This window comes from Glycine max, chromosome 14, assembly GCF_000004515.6.
Source record: "Glycine max cultivar Williams 82 chromosome 14, Glycine_max_v4.0, whole genome shotgun sequence".
Taxonomy (NCBI): Eukaryota; Viridiplantae; Streptophyta; class Magnoliopsida; order Fabales; family Fabaceae; genus Glycine; species Glycine max.
In genome coordinates this window covers 46,170,259-46,186,681 of record NC_038250.2, presented here as the reverse complement: position 1 = coordinate 46,186,681, position 16,423 = coordinate 46,170,259, and the positions used below count along the sequence as shown (strand labels likewise).

Here is a 16,423-nt window from a genome sequence, read left to right as displayed (position 1 = left end):
AAAAGGGTTGTTGTTGCAGTCTTCAGTCATGTTATATCTGGTCATTCTTAATAATACAAGTCTGATTGATGGCACAACTATTTTATTTTACAAAAAATCAAAATTTAATATCTTTATTAAGAGAAATGCAAAGGAAAAAACAAAGAGAAAGCATGAAGATAGACAATTGTTAAATAATAATCATTTGAAATTGAACTTGGAACTAATACTCTTTATTCAAATTTTCTCATTACATTGGCAGGCCTTTATACGGCTTTATAAATCAGAAACATACATTGTATTCATTAGCCTTAATTGGCTTTACAAATCAAAAATATAAAATTATATTCACTAGCCTATAGGTGGTTTTACATATCAGAAGCAAACATCTTAACCAGATGCAAAAACTTTCACTATTTGGTTCTACTTCAAGCTACCGCACTACGAGACCCATTTCTTTCATTGTCTTCCCCACCACCAATTTTGTCCCTTGCTAGTTATTAAAATTGATGAGCTTCCATTGCCTTTTCTTTTTGGAACTAGGTAGGAGGAAACTAAAGCACTTTTGTGTATATATCAACATTGATTGTCGCACTTGTCTCTTGAACTGTGTGCAATTACTTGGTAGCTATAATAGCTATAAAATGATGGAGAGTCCCTAATTTTATGAAACTAGTAACAGGAAAATTATTCAGAAAATATACAAATACAATTTTAACCTTAACCAAGTCCATAGCTCATATGATAGTAAAGAAATTTTCTATTAAAACATTTTATATAAACTTCTAAGTTTTAAGTATCATGAGTCTATATATATCTTAGAGCAACATCCAAATTCTTTAAAAAGAAAATGCTACAATTAAGATTTTTCTTTATTTTTTTAGAAGCAAAAAGACTTTCACTAATAGATAAGCTTGAGTTAGAGAACAAGATGTGGCCTAACCAAACTGTGTTAGTTATAGAGCATCATACTAATGATATGAAAAATATAAGCAATATTCCTCCCCCTTTAGTTTAGACTTTGGGCTTTAGAAATGAAAATTAAGAAAAATAGTACCTACTAACCAAGTAATGAGTTATAAGTTAAGCTGAGGTGGACCAATACGAGAGAGTGCATGTGTATAAGAGTGAGATGTTTGAGAGTGTGCTGATAGCACTCATCATATTTATATACTTAAGAGTGTATGGTTATGTTTTATTCAATTCAATGAATTATTATTAATGTGATGTTTCATTATGGTAAAGATATTATACTCCTTTATGTAAGATGTTTGTTTAATTATTCAAAAGAGAAAAATTAATTACCCGTGTTTTATCTATTGTTAATAAAAATTAATTAAATACTAAAATAGAAGCAAAAATATTTATTTTATAAGAATTATTTATATGATATAAACATATTTTTAAGAAAGTCACACAAAAAATATATTTTTAAGATCTAATATAACATTTATGATAACTTATTTAAAAATATATTTTACAATAAGACATTTAAAAAAGATAAATTTATTTTTCAATACATTTAATTATAAGCTTTAACTTAATTTTTTATGTTGTTGATCAACTTAATTAACATTTAAAAGATAAATAATTTTATATTCTATATATAGAAAAGATGTAGAAAATAAATAAAATCCAATTTTTTATAAATACCTAAAACTAAATTAAGAAATTAAAATAAATAATTAAAAAATTAATTATAAATGTAAGATTTTAATGTACTATAATAAATTTAATATAACAATAATACTAATATGAATATTTATTTATAATTTTTTATAGTCACCTTATTAGACCTAAAGGCTTTTTTAATGTCTTATGATTTGATTTGTTTAACTAAATAATTTTATTAAAAAATTTAATCTGACCTTTTTTTTTTTTAAGATTTGATCTGGCATAAACGTAATATAAACTAGTTCTTAGGCTCTTGTCAAACGGTCAAACTCTAATCTATTTTCACCTATGCATGGATGCCACACTTTTTCTTTTCGATGTAATCGATGCTCATGAGATGGACCACTTTCTCCACTCATGATAATGTGTTCTCCATACTTTGAGTCTTGACGTGATGGCAGCATCTAAAATATATATTTGGGTCCAAAAGATAAAGTATTAGCAATTCTTGTCTTTCACGTAGAGGAGACCTAAAGGCCTTGCCTCATTGGGTGGAGATTAGAAAAACACGATTCATCCCATTATTTTTATTCTGAATTCAAAAACAATTAACAATTAAGAATAATTAATAAAAGCATCAATCAATTGATGTATAATTGTAACTTAATTAGAAGTTTTATGCTCAAAGGGTGTATGGTTCTATTGAATATTCAAAATGACAACTTTAGTGTTGATATATAATGATCTTATTAAGTTTAAACTAATTTATCTCAAGTGAATATAATGCATGCTATTTTAAAAAATAAGAATCTTCTGTGACACGGGTTAATTAACTTAACCTTAGTTTAGTCTGATACTTATTAAGTCTACGGTATTTATTATTTAATATGAGTATATAAATTTCTAACGTTATAATTTTATGAATATAAATATATTAACATATATATTATGTAAAAGATATAATTAAAGTCAATAAACATTGTTATTTATTATTAGTAATCATAATAATTGTATATTTTAATTTAAAATATTGTGGCATGAGACAAACATGAAATGTAATTGAACCTCAACGTACAAGATAATAAATTTAAAAATTATCATTCTTTTCATCTTAACAACTTTCATTTTTTTGTCGTGTATAATTTCTGTTCGTTATCTATTACATTAATTTGCCTAAAGTTCGTACTCAGTTGGAAAAAAGAAAAACAACATAGTACATCTTAACATTTAATATTTTCTTAAGAAACATACAATATTAATGCATTTTTTTGTTTGTTTGTCTCTGCATTTGTTTTATTTCTGATTCCTTCAATGTTGTCGTCACCTCATTTGTGTTCGTTATGAACCGTCATGTTTTATATCTCTATAAATATAGTGTTTTTGCTTTTTATATTCTTATAAAATATACTAATTTTTGTTTTTAATCCTTTCAAATATAACCATATTTTGTCTTTAGTTTCCGCTCTAATTTTACAGCTCTACAACATAAAATAGATTATGTTTCTAGTCTCTGTGTTACTGCGGGAAGCAAAACAACTGTCATTATATTGCATATTACAGGGAAAAAAAAATTGTAAGAACTAAAAACAGAAACCACTATATAAAAAAACATAAAATATATGAAAACCGTAAATCCTGCAAACCAAACGTGTCATAATTAACATTGAACTATACGTAAGTATTAAAAATGGGTGTTGAACACTCTTAGGCCTTAAGTTCATGATTCCCATTATTAATTTATTATATTCTGGTTTGACACTAAATCCGCACTAACTAGGTATATACGAGCATTCAATAGTTGATAAAAAAAAGAAAGAAAAAAATACGAGCATTCAATCTTAATTTGTAAATTGAAATATATAGAAGAAAAGAATCACTGCATCAGTTGTAAAACCTAGGAATGCTCTCAAATTTCACAGTTAATAAAAGAATTTAAACAAAATGGTTTTTTTTTTATCTGTGCCAAAAAGGAAAAAAAAATGTGGTAATTAATTTAACACCCCAAATTACAAAACAAAATCAACCGAACAGAGAGATATACAAATTTGTCTCTATCTTAATTCTTCCAATTCCAAACCTAAAAATCCTTTCGGCTCTTTCATTTAACTTCTCTTTTTCCATGCTTTCATGTGTTTGAGATGGATCATAATTAATTAAAATTGAGAAGCAACATATTTCTTTTGGTTAATTTATTATAAAAAATTTGAGTAGAAATTAGTTTGTGCGTGTTTTAGTGTTATATTCTATTTTAAAAGCTTTTTTTTTTTTACCAATCTAAAAATTCACAGAATCCAGAAATGATATTAATCAAGACAGTAATCTACATCCACAGTTCTACACAATATTCCAGAAATGAAACCTGCAAACAAATCAAACCCTATTATCATGGAGGATGTGACTTTTTCTGATGTCTTTTTTCAAGTTTTCTCTTTCTGCGTAACAGTTATATTAATATTTATGATTATAATTAAATTTTAAAAATCATAAAAACGATATCGTTTCAAAGATGCACCAAGCAACACAGCTGATAAAGGAAAGATACAGCAGAGAAGTCAAACTCCACCAGGAACAGGTCGAATCTAGCGCAGAAGGATTAGTCTCCCACAACATAGAGAATCAAAGTTCAAATTCCCCATGGGAGAAGTGTTGATATTTAGTGTTCAATCATACCCCAAACAAAGATTATCTCCCAAGAAACACACTTGAAGGAAGAAAAAAAAAAACCCTATACATGATCAAATTTTACACACGACGTACCGTCGTAGACGTGAAAGCAACAAGCACATGAGAGAAGAAAAGAGAAGAAGATTGATTTAAGAGCGAGAATGAAGGGGAATGGGGGTGTTGAGGAGGAGAGAGTGCGCTTGAGAAAGCTGGTCGACGAGCGAAACGATGCGAGCGTGGTACTCACGCGCCTGCTGCAGCGCCTCGGCTTCGAGGTCACCGAGCTGGGCGCAGAGGCGCTCCTCCGCTTCCTCCGCCACGGTGAGGCGATCCAGTGCGGCGCGGAGTTGGCGCCTCACGTGCTCCTCCCTCTCCTTGCTCTGGCTCAGCTCCTCCTCCAACTCCTCGTTCCGCTTCTTAAGCTGCAACTCCAACGACGACGTCGTTTCACACTCCCTCGTATTCGTCTTCTTCTTCTTATCACCGATTCCCATGATCATCGTGGGTGGTGCAATAAGAAGTAACACTTACTTTGGGTTTGTTGGATTTGGTTGATGGAGTTGTATAAATATATATACAAGGCAAATATGACTTTTGTATATTGATAACTAATTAAAAGAAAAAAAAATGTTTTTATTATAATAGTGTAAAATTATATTGTTTATAATTTTTTAAATAATTTTATAATAAATATTTTAATTTTCTAAATACATTAATTGAAAAGACTTATTTTATGATTGGAATGGTTCAAATAAGTATGTCCAGGTTCAATGAACCTGCCTTGTGCATTTCTTTAGCTCACTACTTTCTGTTACAAGCTACATATTCCTTATGTTGGTCAAAATACTGATTAAGAATCCTTTTGTTAAATTAAGTAGGTTTTTTTTTTGGCAAAAATGAATTTATTGTAATACATGAATTTTAGAGTTTAATGGTGATATATAATCTAATTAAAAAATTAAATTTATTAATATATAATATATATGAGGGCGAACGCTGGTGCAGCGATAAAGTTGTGTCTTGTGACTTGTTGGTCATGGGTTCGAATCCAGAATTGCATATAATATATATATATATATATATATATATATATATATATATATATATATATATATATATATATATATATATATATATATATGTGTGTGTGGTATTTAAATATGACATTTATTTTAATTAGAAGGAATTTTGATCTTTTAGCCGGTTTATAAAGAGATAATATATATAAATGATTGTGGAGAAAAGGAGTAACGTGAGGGAACTCCTCACCTCTTGAAAAAGTCATTGACTCAACTTCAGCTATACACACTGATATTCGGTAACTAACGGCACTCTGTTCATTAACTACATAATTTATTCTATCCAACACTACAAAAAATATCATTATTCCTAAATGTATGTAAAATACACCTATTAAACAACATTCAATAAGTATAAAATATTAATGTGTTTTATCTAAAATACCCTTATAAAATATAGTATAAGATAAAAATGTAGTCTTATTGTTTGTTGAAGTCATTTTTGTAACAGGTTGCTAGTAGAGTATTTCTTATAAAGATCAAAATATAGTTACTAATTTCTGACTCAAATATAACTAAAAAAATAATTTTGTAGGATGAATTTAAATATAAACAAATATAATTAATTTTATTTTATTAAATTATATGATATTACTCCTAAAATGCTTTTCATTGAATTGTGATTCTATTGTCAATAATTGTCTTTTATTTATTATATCAAGTATCAACGAATGACCTTTTAGGAATATCATTATTATTTTTTTCATTGAAATCTATAAAATTAAATGATGTTAAATATTTTATTTGGTGTAAATTAGTTATTTTTGGTATATGAGTCTAGAGGAAGTACCTTTCTCCTTTTATATAATTAGGATCAACCACCAATTTAGGGGGCAAAGCAGGGGCCTTGTGACCCCCTCCCCCCTCCCTCAAGACTCACTCTTTGTGTATATCCATGAGAAAAATGAGAAATTAAAAACATATGCTAATAGAAAAAAATGAATAACAAAAATAGGGTATTGTGTTTATATTTGTTTAATCCTAATTCCAGTTTTACACATAAAATTAATAATAAATATTTTTACAAAACTCATTATTTATTAAAAAATAAATATTTAAATTATTGTGCTTTAAAATGTTTGGTCCTTTGATACATTCCTGAATTCATCCCTCTTTCAAATTTACTTGTCCCTTATAAAACTCCTTTTAAATTGTCGTTTGATTCTTTTTTTTACTAGAATATCCTGGTTATTTTACATTTTTGTAGTTAATAAAAAGTAAATGATATAAATTAATAAGATAAGTTTATTTTCTATCTTATGATGATTGAAAAAGATCACTATAGTGCACATTAAATAATTAGATGGATAATAATTAAGTGGAAAGAGTGAAATGATAAGTTGCAAACCTTAGGGCTAATTTTTGAAAAATGATACTTCTTTCGGTTTTGATTATAAACAAAAAATAATAATTTTTCACATTTATTAAGAAAATTGGTTAATTTCATCAAATTGTGTTAATCTCAATTAAAAAATATTTTTTTTAAATTATCCTTCATTAGAATTTGATATGAAGTATAAAGAAAGTTTTTAGTCCTATTAAATGAAAGGTATTTTAAAGATAGTTTTTTAAAAGCAAAATATAATTGTATTAATGCAACTTAGTTTTGCACAAGTGTCTAACCAAGTAAGGTAAAGCTACTTAAGATTTACTTATATTTAGATAAAATAAAAAAGGAGACTTTTGTTGCTTTTATTTGAGATTGGAGGGAGTACAAATTTGTTGTCATTAACTAAATTAACTAACTTTTTTAACCAATATGAACAAGTTAAAAGAGTCATTTAAAAAAGAGTTGAAAGAGTGTTTTATACAAGGAGAAATATAACATTTTAAAGGGTCTTACTAACAAGTGTCGTCCTCTTTAATAGAAAGCTGATTAAGGAATCAATAAAAATAAAAATTTTATTTAGATTATCAAAAAGTGTATTCTTAATTGTTCCATTAAAAAAATTTTATTTTAAATTCTTTAAGCAATGTATTAAGTTATAAAGGCAAATATCACAATAAAAAAAGTTGAATTGTGATTTTAAAATTTTTAAAACCTTTTTCCTGAAAAACAACGTTATCGTCTTATGTATATTTTAACAAAGCATATAAGAGATTTTCATAACCAAATTCAAATGATAGACACAAATTTTATAAAACATAATATGTTTTCAAAATAAAATCAAAATTCAAACCTTAGGCTAGTTAATAGATAAGGAGAACAAAAAAATAAACAAGCATAGAGTTTATACTAGTTCATCTCAATCATGGAGATTACGTCCAATTCTTGATAATTAAACCACCAATTTTCACTAACTTTAACATGTTACAAGTATTAGTTGATGTTACTTCTGGCTCTTACTTCAGGTTCTACACCAAGCTTGGTACAACATAATATTCTTTGTCCTACCAAGTCACTACAGGCTCTATATAAATCAAAGATTTGTTGTATGTTTGCACAATGATTAACTTTTAATCGTTTTACAAACAGATATACAATCTCAACACTTAGTTTTTTCTCTCTAGGTGTTGAGAGCTTTTTTGAATTATACAATAATTTACATAGAACTTTTTGCATACAAAAATTGAGTAATACCACGTATATAATTTCATAACCTATGTCTTCAAAGCTTTTGATATTTATATACCTTTATCTCTAAGTACCTGATGTCTCTAAATGGATAGTTTCCATCATTTGAGCTTGCATCTGATGGTTGTGGTTGTTGCATTGAATGCATGTACTTTTTCATGCTGAAAAATTAATCTTGTTTGTTTTCATGTAGAACATTTCAGCAGAAAATCACTTCTTTAGAATTAGAGCATGTCTGTCAAAACAGAACATGTCTTTTGATGGTGTTTGACAACTTTTAAATCTTAAGTTTTATTTATTTTTCATAGGATTTGATAGATCCTGGAAAAATGTTTGCGCAAAATATTAAATGAAGTCTTAAATGTTATCTTTTAATGTTGCATTCGATCATGACATATATATGCTATCGTTCGAAAATATGGATACACAATGCATAAGTCACAATCCAATATCGCATAAAACACAAATGTCTTTTGAGTTAAAGCATGCGTATTAATTAACATTTTTACTATTTTAATTAGGGGTATATATATGAGAAAAAGTATGAAATATAAAAATTTTAATGCACCAATAATTTTAAAATCAAAAGGGCTAATAACAATAATTATAGAACAAATGAAATAATCATTAAGCATGTAACTATTTTTCAATTTTTTAGGAAGCATGTCATTATTTAGAAATATTCCGTTTGATGTTTAAAGTTTTAAAACAATAATTAAAAAATAAGCTTGATTTTTTTCCCCTACATTCTAGTGTTTTTTTTCATTTTCATCCTCATCCTTGTAATTTTTTTTTCTCATTTAGTTCTTGTAAATTATATTTTTTCGTCCTTAGAGGACTTTAGATAATATTTTTTCATTATTTAAAACACTTTTTTACTATTAAAAATACTATTTAAAGTGTTTTAAGGGGAAAAAACAAAACAAACAAATTTTACAAGAATGAAAATGATTTTTTTTGCAAGAACAAAAATAAAAAAAAAAGTTAAATTACACAGATGAAAAAATATTTAAACCAAAAAAAATATAATTAATATTTTAGTTTCATAAAAATTATTATGCAATTTTATATATCCTTAATCTTTCACATTAATTACATTATCTCTCATGTATATATTTTTTCATTCTATAATAAATGGTTAAAAATATAATAATAAAATATATTTAATGTTTCATTGGTATTCTAAAACTACAGCTAAAATGGGATATTTTTTTTTTTTACATAAATATCAAACAAAATGAGACTAGGAAGAACATGTATCTAATGAAAATAATGTTATATGAATATTACAAATCTACCCTAATAACAAACTAATAAGATACGTACTATGATTTTTTAGCATACACACAAGCAAACATAAAAATCACATCAGATCACATCATGGACTTGAAATTATTTCAGACTAAACATATAGATGTTAACCAGGATTTTTAGATTATTGGTGTAAAATATTTATTTCGTACAAAAAGATTATTAACAGTTTAATGTTATACTTTCTAATAAAAATATTTTTATTATAAGTTCCTTGATCTTTATATCCCAACGTTTCGTGTGGCTAATGGCTAAATGATACTTTCGGCATATGCAGTTAATTAATTAGCACGAGTATTTTATTTTTACAAGGACACATATATGTCGTGTGGCTAATGGCTAGTTATTTTCACTTTGATTAAAATAAATGTTTGAGTCAAAAGAAGATGCCAAGTTATGGATGGCTTCTGACATGTAAATCTAAAACGCAATGGAGAAGCCACCACGCCATAAAAGAATCAATTAGTAACAATGTGGTATAACACCCAAAGACATAAAATACTTTATTCGTAATTGCGTCAATGACTATTAATTTTAATTAATTTGCAAATTGTTAGTGCGTAATATTTGAATCAAAAGTGTAAATCTAATACAGCATTATGCTTGGATGGTAGTGATAGATGATCTGATTTAATGCCGTCCTAGGGCCACATTGACCAAAGTGAGGTAAAATTATAAATTAATTGTTAAAAAACAATTTGAAAGTGATATGGCCATGAAAAGATTTTCAAAGCTGCGTATATTTTTTTTATTAAAAAACACGTGGGATTCACTCATAAAAAATATTTTAGTTATATAAACATATTAATTATACATCATCTTAGTTATATAAAAAGATATTAGTCATAAAATATACTGACTGTAAAATATGTTTTTGATATACAATTATGGAAAGTTTTTCTATATTCGTTCCTCTGTTTATTAAGTACACTCCGATTTTATTCTTCTAATTTTTATCATATATATCCTTTATACCCATAATGTACATATAGCAATTATTTCAGACTGTATTTTTGGAATAATGCTTTGTTTTTAACATCTCGAACAGTTACTTATGAAATATTTTTTTGTGTTCAAAAAAAGACTTTTCAAAATGTTAAAAAATAAAATTGTGTTTCAAAAAATACTTTTCAAAATATTATAGTGCGAAAAGCACTTTTTGGAATGTTAAAAAATATCTGAAAAAATGCAATAATGCTAGGAGCATTAGAAATCTTATATAACCAAAAAAGTTGTACAATAGAGAAATAATTGAAGTGGAGAAACCATATAATTAATATTGGTCCTTCAATTTTGATGACTCTAAGAAATAAGGATGAAATATGAGTAAATGATCAAAAAGTAGATTGAAGGGTATCTTGAAAATGTTTGATTACAATATATTGGGTTAAATTAAAAATTTAAATCTATAAATTTTTAAAATTCAGTCCTGCAAAAAAAAAAAAAAAAGACGTTAATGAATCAGTTATGGCACTCCTTTGCAACATATCAGATAAATTTAGAATCTAGCAATAAATTGTCACATATATAAAATGAGAGATATTAATGTTGTTGTATGGGTAACAAAAATAAAACAAGGAAGAAAAGTAACTTGAAGTGTAAACATACTAGGTTGGAATTTGGAGGAAGAAAAATTCTAATGCTAGAGCAAGTCAAGCAAGAGACGAATAAAGAAAAACTAGAACAAGAGATCGAAATGGGGGTGAAGGGAGTAAAAGAGAGGGGTGTTGTTGTTATGAAAATCCAATGAGAATTAAAAAACCGATCAAAAAAAAAAAAATCAAAAAACTGAAAATTGAACGGATAAAAAAATTGAAAAAATGAAATTTTTTATTGGATTGCACCAGATTTTGGATTTAATTTTCAAAACCAATATTATCGAATCCAAACAGAATTTTACACATACATATTTGTATTCATAATTTGATAACATCACTCATGTTTATATTTTTATTTCTTCTATATTTATAAAATTATTACATAACTTACCACTATATAATGACATATAAATAAAATATTTGATATTTTAAATTATTTTTTATTATATTTATCATATATCTTATTATTTATTTAATATTTTCTCAAAAAAATAAAAGCATGATTAAAATCAATACAATCCAAGCCACTTTATATTGGATCGGATTATATTAAATTTTTTATAAAAACCAAAGTGACTGGATCAGATTTTTTATTCTTCCAATCCAATATGTGAACACCCTTAAGAGAAGATGGTTTAAAATAGGAAAGATTATTTAAGTAATTTTATGTTAAAAAGGTAAGGGGAGTGTACTTAGAAAAAAGGTAGTGAAGATAGCAATAGCCATTACTCAATTACCATCCCATTTAACAAGGGCATCGATTCGAGCCTAGATATGCCTAGTTCAGTCCTGTCTTTAAGCAGAAGAAGTTGTTTTGGGCTTAAAAGAGAATCTGGCCCACAAGAAGTTTTACAAACAAAGGTTGATCTTCTTATAACAACTTTAAACCTTCAAGGCTAGTACTTTTGATGACAAGTAAAATTCCAAGACATTATTACATTTGAATATCACCAATCAAGTTGTGTTGTCCTTGCAGATCATTGATGGAAACAAAAATGAAAACTGGAACAACCCTCATTGTTGACCGTTGTTCTTATTCTGGGGTGACTTTCTCATTTGCCAAGGGACTTGATATTGAATGGTGTAAGGTAAAAGATTTAGCATGGTTCTTTACTTCTTTATTTTTATTGGCAACGAAAAAAAAAAGTAGTTTAGTTTACATAATTTCTTATACACTCTCGAAGAGCATTAGTAAAATGCAATTTCTTTTTTTTGCCGGCACCAGATGTTGTAGTATACCTTGACGTATCTCCTGAGGTATGCTACACTTCTTGCTCTGTGGCTTAAAACCGTTTTTGGCTTATTTATATTTATATTCCTACAAATTCAATCAGAGTGCTTTGTTGTCATTTTGGTTCCTATTATTTAGCTCCATGCAAGGTTTAATTAACCACATGCTAAACCTTTCCACTGGCTTGATGCAGGTTGTTGATGCTTGCCTACTAGGACTGCTAAAAAAACTTAGTCTTAAAAAAATAACTATAACTAACTAGTTCTATAAAAGTAGTTATAATATAACTAATTTTATAGTTATAATTATTTTAAATAACTTATTTTTATTTAAAAAACAGTTACAATTATAAAACCATGATTAATTTTATAAAAATGTTTATTTCAAATAACTTACTTTTATTCATTCATAATCAGTTATGTAACTGATTATAGATATAACTTGTTATAAAACTAATTTATTCATAATCAATTATATATTCATGTTTGAAAAGAATAACTCATTATATCAAATTATAACTAGTTATATAAGATTAATTATAGTTAAAATACTTATAATTTAATTATTTATTAGTTGTGATTATAATTATTATATAATACCAGACTATGCGTACCCCTATTGCCAACCCATTGAAGATGCGGGGAAACAGATGCAAGAGATTGTACTTGATTGTCACAGAATGCCGGAAGGGAAGCCCCTTTTAGAAAATCAAACCCCTTTTAAATAAGAGATAATGAAAATCTTTTGCCTTAATTTTTCAGAATGTTGGGAAGCAAAACACCAAAACAAGTTAAATGAACTTTTAGAAAAGCTTCAATCCCAACCTATTTAGTGCATGATTGATTTCCAGTTGAAAATGCTATGATGCAGGTTCAAATGTGAATCAATCGAATAAAAACAAAAACAATAATTCTGATATGGTGGCAAAACTACTTTTGCCTTTAAAGAGTAATTTTGCAACACAAATCCAAACATGCTCTTAATAGGCTCTAATCAACCCGCAAATACTCAAACTTTTAGCAAAGTTCTAATTAAGGCTAGTTTTAGTCTGATGGAATGGCACAATAGGAATAGGAATTGGAGGGTTTGGTTGATGGTAGTGGTGACTCAGGCAAAGCAACAACTGAAAGGAAGTAGTGATTGATCAAGCTGGTTGCATTTAAATACCAAAACATACCATCAGCCGCATTTAAATACCAAAACATACAAATAGAAAATACTAGCAAAATCTATCAATATCCAACTAAAACTAGATAAAAAAAAATAGTAATCAGTTTCAAAAATCAAAATTCAACTAGGGCTAGACTTACCTACCATGTTTAATTCAAGCAACAAACATAACTGGTATATAAAACAACAAATCAAAATCCAATTCCATTGTATCAGAGTTCAGACAACAATAAACAGAAGTAATTTGCCTAATATTAAGACAAAATCCTGCATATGATATCCAAGGCAAGTCTTTCCCCATGCTCACTGACTAGGGGACCTACCCCGGGCTGGTTCCCTTCCATCTCGGTTCGGACTTGGACTCCTGCTCTGACCTGGGCCCTTTGCTGGACTCTGACTACGACTCCTTGAGCCCCCATTATAAGGAGGAGATCGTGAGTATGACCTCTCTCTACTATGCTGTGAAAATGATCTTTCTCGACTGTACCTTCTATCCTCAGGGGAGACAGATCTACACAGCAGGCAATGCATCAAGTAAGTGCAAAACTAAATTTACATATACTGGTCTTTACCACCCATTGCATCAAAGGCCTTATCAACAAAATGGTAATCAAATTTCAACCACATATTTTTGACAGAGATAATCATATCCATAACCATAGTCCATGGCACAAACTCAAACAAATACCACACAATAGAGTGCACTGGCCTATATTACAACTATTTAACAACACCAGCTCTTTTGTGTGTTAATATAAGAACCATATCAAAAGAAATGGCATGGTTTAATACAATTACATGCAATAAAAATAGTGATTGGTTATTACAGGCCACACACCTTGAATACTCCCTTCGTTTGGCAGGAGGAGAATAATAATCACGACTGCGAGAACGAGATCTATGGCGTGGTGGTGGAGATCGAGAGTAGCGGGGTGACCGAGAGTAACGAGGAGGAGACCTCCTTCGATCATAAAAGCGACCCCTATGAAGAGACATAAAAAATAGACAATCAGAATGTCACCTGACCTCTTAGCTGCAATGCGATTATTTTATTTTTTTCAAAAACCCTTTGAGGAAAATGGTAAAAATGCCAAACATTAGGAAACAAACGGACAGTAGCACCAACAATATCTGCAATACTTCCCAAAGAACAAAATTCCTGGTGGAAATTTCATTCACATATGGACCTTTAGAGTTTAAAGTCATTTTGGACAAATTAGAACACCCTAATGAAATGTTAACAGAAATAAAATCATTTAAGATAAAGATCTATACACTGACAGAACCTAATCAGTGTTCGGGTTAAATATGATTATGAGCAAATAGATCAGAAGACAGAAGTGAAAGCAAAGTAATTTAGTCAAATTCAAATACACAAGTAGCAAGAAAAGTAGATAGAGAGGGAGATCCTGCTACCTTCTCTCTCGTGTCCTCATCTCAGTTGGCTTCTTTCTATTCTCCTCAGCAAAGACAACAGTGAGCTCCCGACCAAGAAGAACTTGACCATCCATATGATATTTAGCATCAGCAGCATCCGCAGGATCCACATATTGGACAAAACCAAAGCCACGGGGTTCTCTGTGAAGAGAAGGAAAATGCAAAAGCAGAATGAGAATAGGGAGTGGTAGGGTTAATTAGAGAGGAAATTGGTAATGAGAAGCGTGTGCAGTTTACATGCCCCAATTATGTGGATAATAAAGCAAGCAAGCACTAGGCTGCTGACCTTTGTGTCAGTTTAAAGATGAGTGGAAAATCTTCAAGACTTGGGACATCTTCATAATGTAATGAAAGTGAAATAGCTTGAATTCTTCACTACCAATAACATCTTCTACTTACTTGATTGATTGATGTCTTCAAAACTCTAAATCACTGCTAAACCTAAGAAATTGGCTATTATAATAGTAGCAGTCTCAACAAAAAGGCAGACCCTAATTGAATCCAAACTCTGTATTGTTTAAAAAGATGATATAGGATGCATGGTACATGGAGGAGTGAAAAGGAAAGAAGGGAAGGGAAAGGGAGAGCGGTGACTCACCCAGTGTAGTAATCCTTAGGAAGGTAAATGTCCTTGAGAGGACCAAATTGACCAAAAGGTCGGCGTAGATCCTCAGGCCTGCAAAATTGCTCATTCACTCATTGGAATGATATATAGAGATAAGGTAAAAGTTAAAGAAAGGGAGGCGCATCCGTGCGTACCTACAGTCATGACGAAGGTTACGGACAAGAAGGCTGGTAGGGAGATCTTGTTGTCTGGGACGGGGAGGATAGCGGCCCCTGGGGCTGGGACTCCTCCCTCCTCCTCCTCTTCTGCTGTGGCGTGGAGGAGGCGATGGACTATAGCTCCTTCCTCTCATCTCTCTTCTCACCTGCACCAACAAAAAAACCATAACCAGCATGAGAACATACGAAATTGCTATCACATATAACCTGCCCATATTCTCGTTATCACTAATAGGAAATCGTTGCAGAAGAGTTCCTTCTTTGAAATCTAACTCCCCCACCTCTCAATAACAACAAACCCTCTGGAGAAATAAGGTTGGCCCAGTGGTTGGAGAAGGGTGAAGGAAGCGGTCGTGACTCGAATCCCCCAACTAACCTTTCTAACAAAAATAACAAACTAACATTTGCCCGATAAAAAAAAAAAAAAACTACGAACCCTCTTCTCTTCTGCCTGTAACTACAATCAATAGCAGTAACAATCACAGAACAAAACCATCTCTATCTCTCTCTCTCACAAAATTCAAGCCAAAAACTAACTAGGGAGTTGATGCCAATAAAATACAAGAATTATCTTACAAAATTAAGATTCAAGCATGCATTTTTTTTTTTGTTACAACAAATTTCGCAATCCTAAAAAAACAGACATTGAGAACAGAATCAAAAAGCACGCACCTGTTGAGAGTGTGAGCAACTGAACGTCGACGATGATGTGAACGGCGGAGGACACAGTTTTAGGGTTTCGAGCGTTTTAGAGATTTAGTCATTAGAGAGTCCGTCGTTTCGTATAGGATGGCTGTCGTTTCGCATACTACAAAAACCATTTTTTGAGGGCATCGTTAACGAAACAAACAATTGTTTAAGACAGAAGTAGTGGATTTGGGCCAAAAAAATAATTTAGCCCACGATACTTTTTTTTTAACCCCGGTTATCCGGCCAATGACTAAGATGTTGCTATTGGTCCCTACTAAGGTGTGAAATATCC

The 16,423-nt window shown here is 29.5% G+C and overlaps 2 protein-coding genes across 2 annotated transcripts; both read right to left on the bottom strand.

Annotated features, from left to right (window-relative positions):
* Positions 1-4,173: 4,173 nt before the first annotated feature.
* On the bottom strand, positions 4,174-4,818 carry LOC100804573 (protein RESPONSE TO LOW SULFUR 3). Its single transcript, XM_003544224.5, has one exon. It carries the CDS (start codon positions 4,755-4,757, stop codon positions 4,407-4,409), a length of 351 nt encoding a protein of 116 aa, XP_003544272.2. The 5' UTR covers positions 4,758-4,818; the 3' UTR covers positions 4,174-4,406.
* Positions 4,819-13,325: 8,507 nt separating this feature from the next.
* On the bottom strand, positions 13,326-16,274 carry LOC100775883 (serine/arginine-rich SC35-like splicing factor SCL30A). The gene is made up of 6 exons (XM_003544806.4): positions 16,114-16,274; positions 15,418-15,587; positions 15,257-15,334; positions 14,638-14,799; positions 14,060-14,203; positions 13,326-13,732 (listed from the first exon to the last, which is right to left on the bottom strand). Exons 2-6 carry the CDS (start codon positions 15,573-15,575, stop codon positions 13,525-13,527), a joined length of 750 nt encoding a protein of 249 aa, XP_003544854.1. The 5' UTR covers positions 15,576-15,587; positions 16,114-16,274; the 3' UTR covers positions 13,326-13,524.
* Between the last annotated feature and the right edge of the window lie 149 nt (positions 16,275-16,423).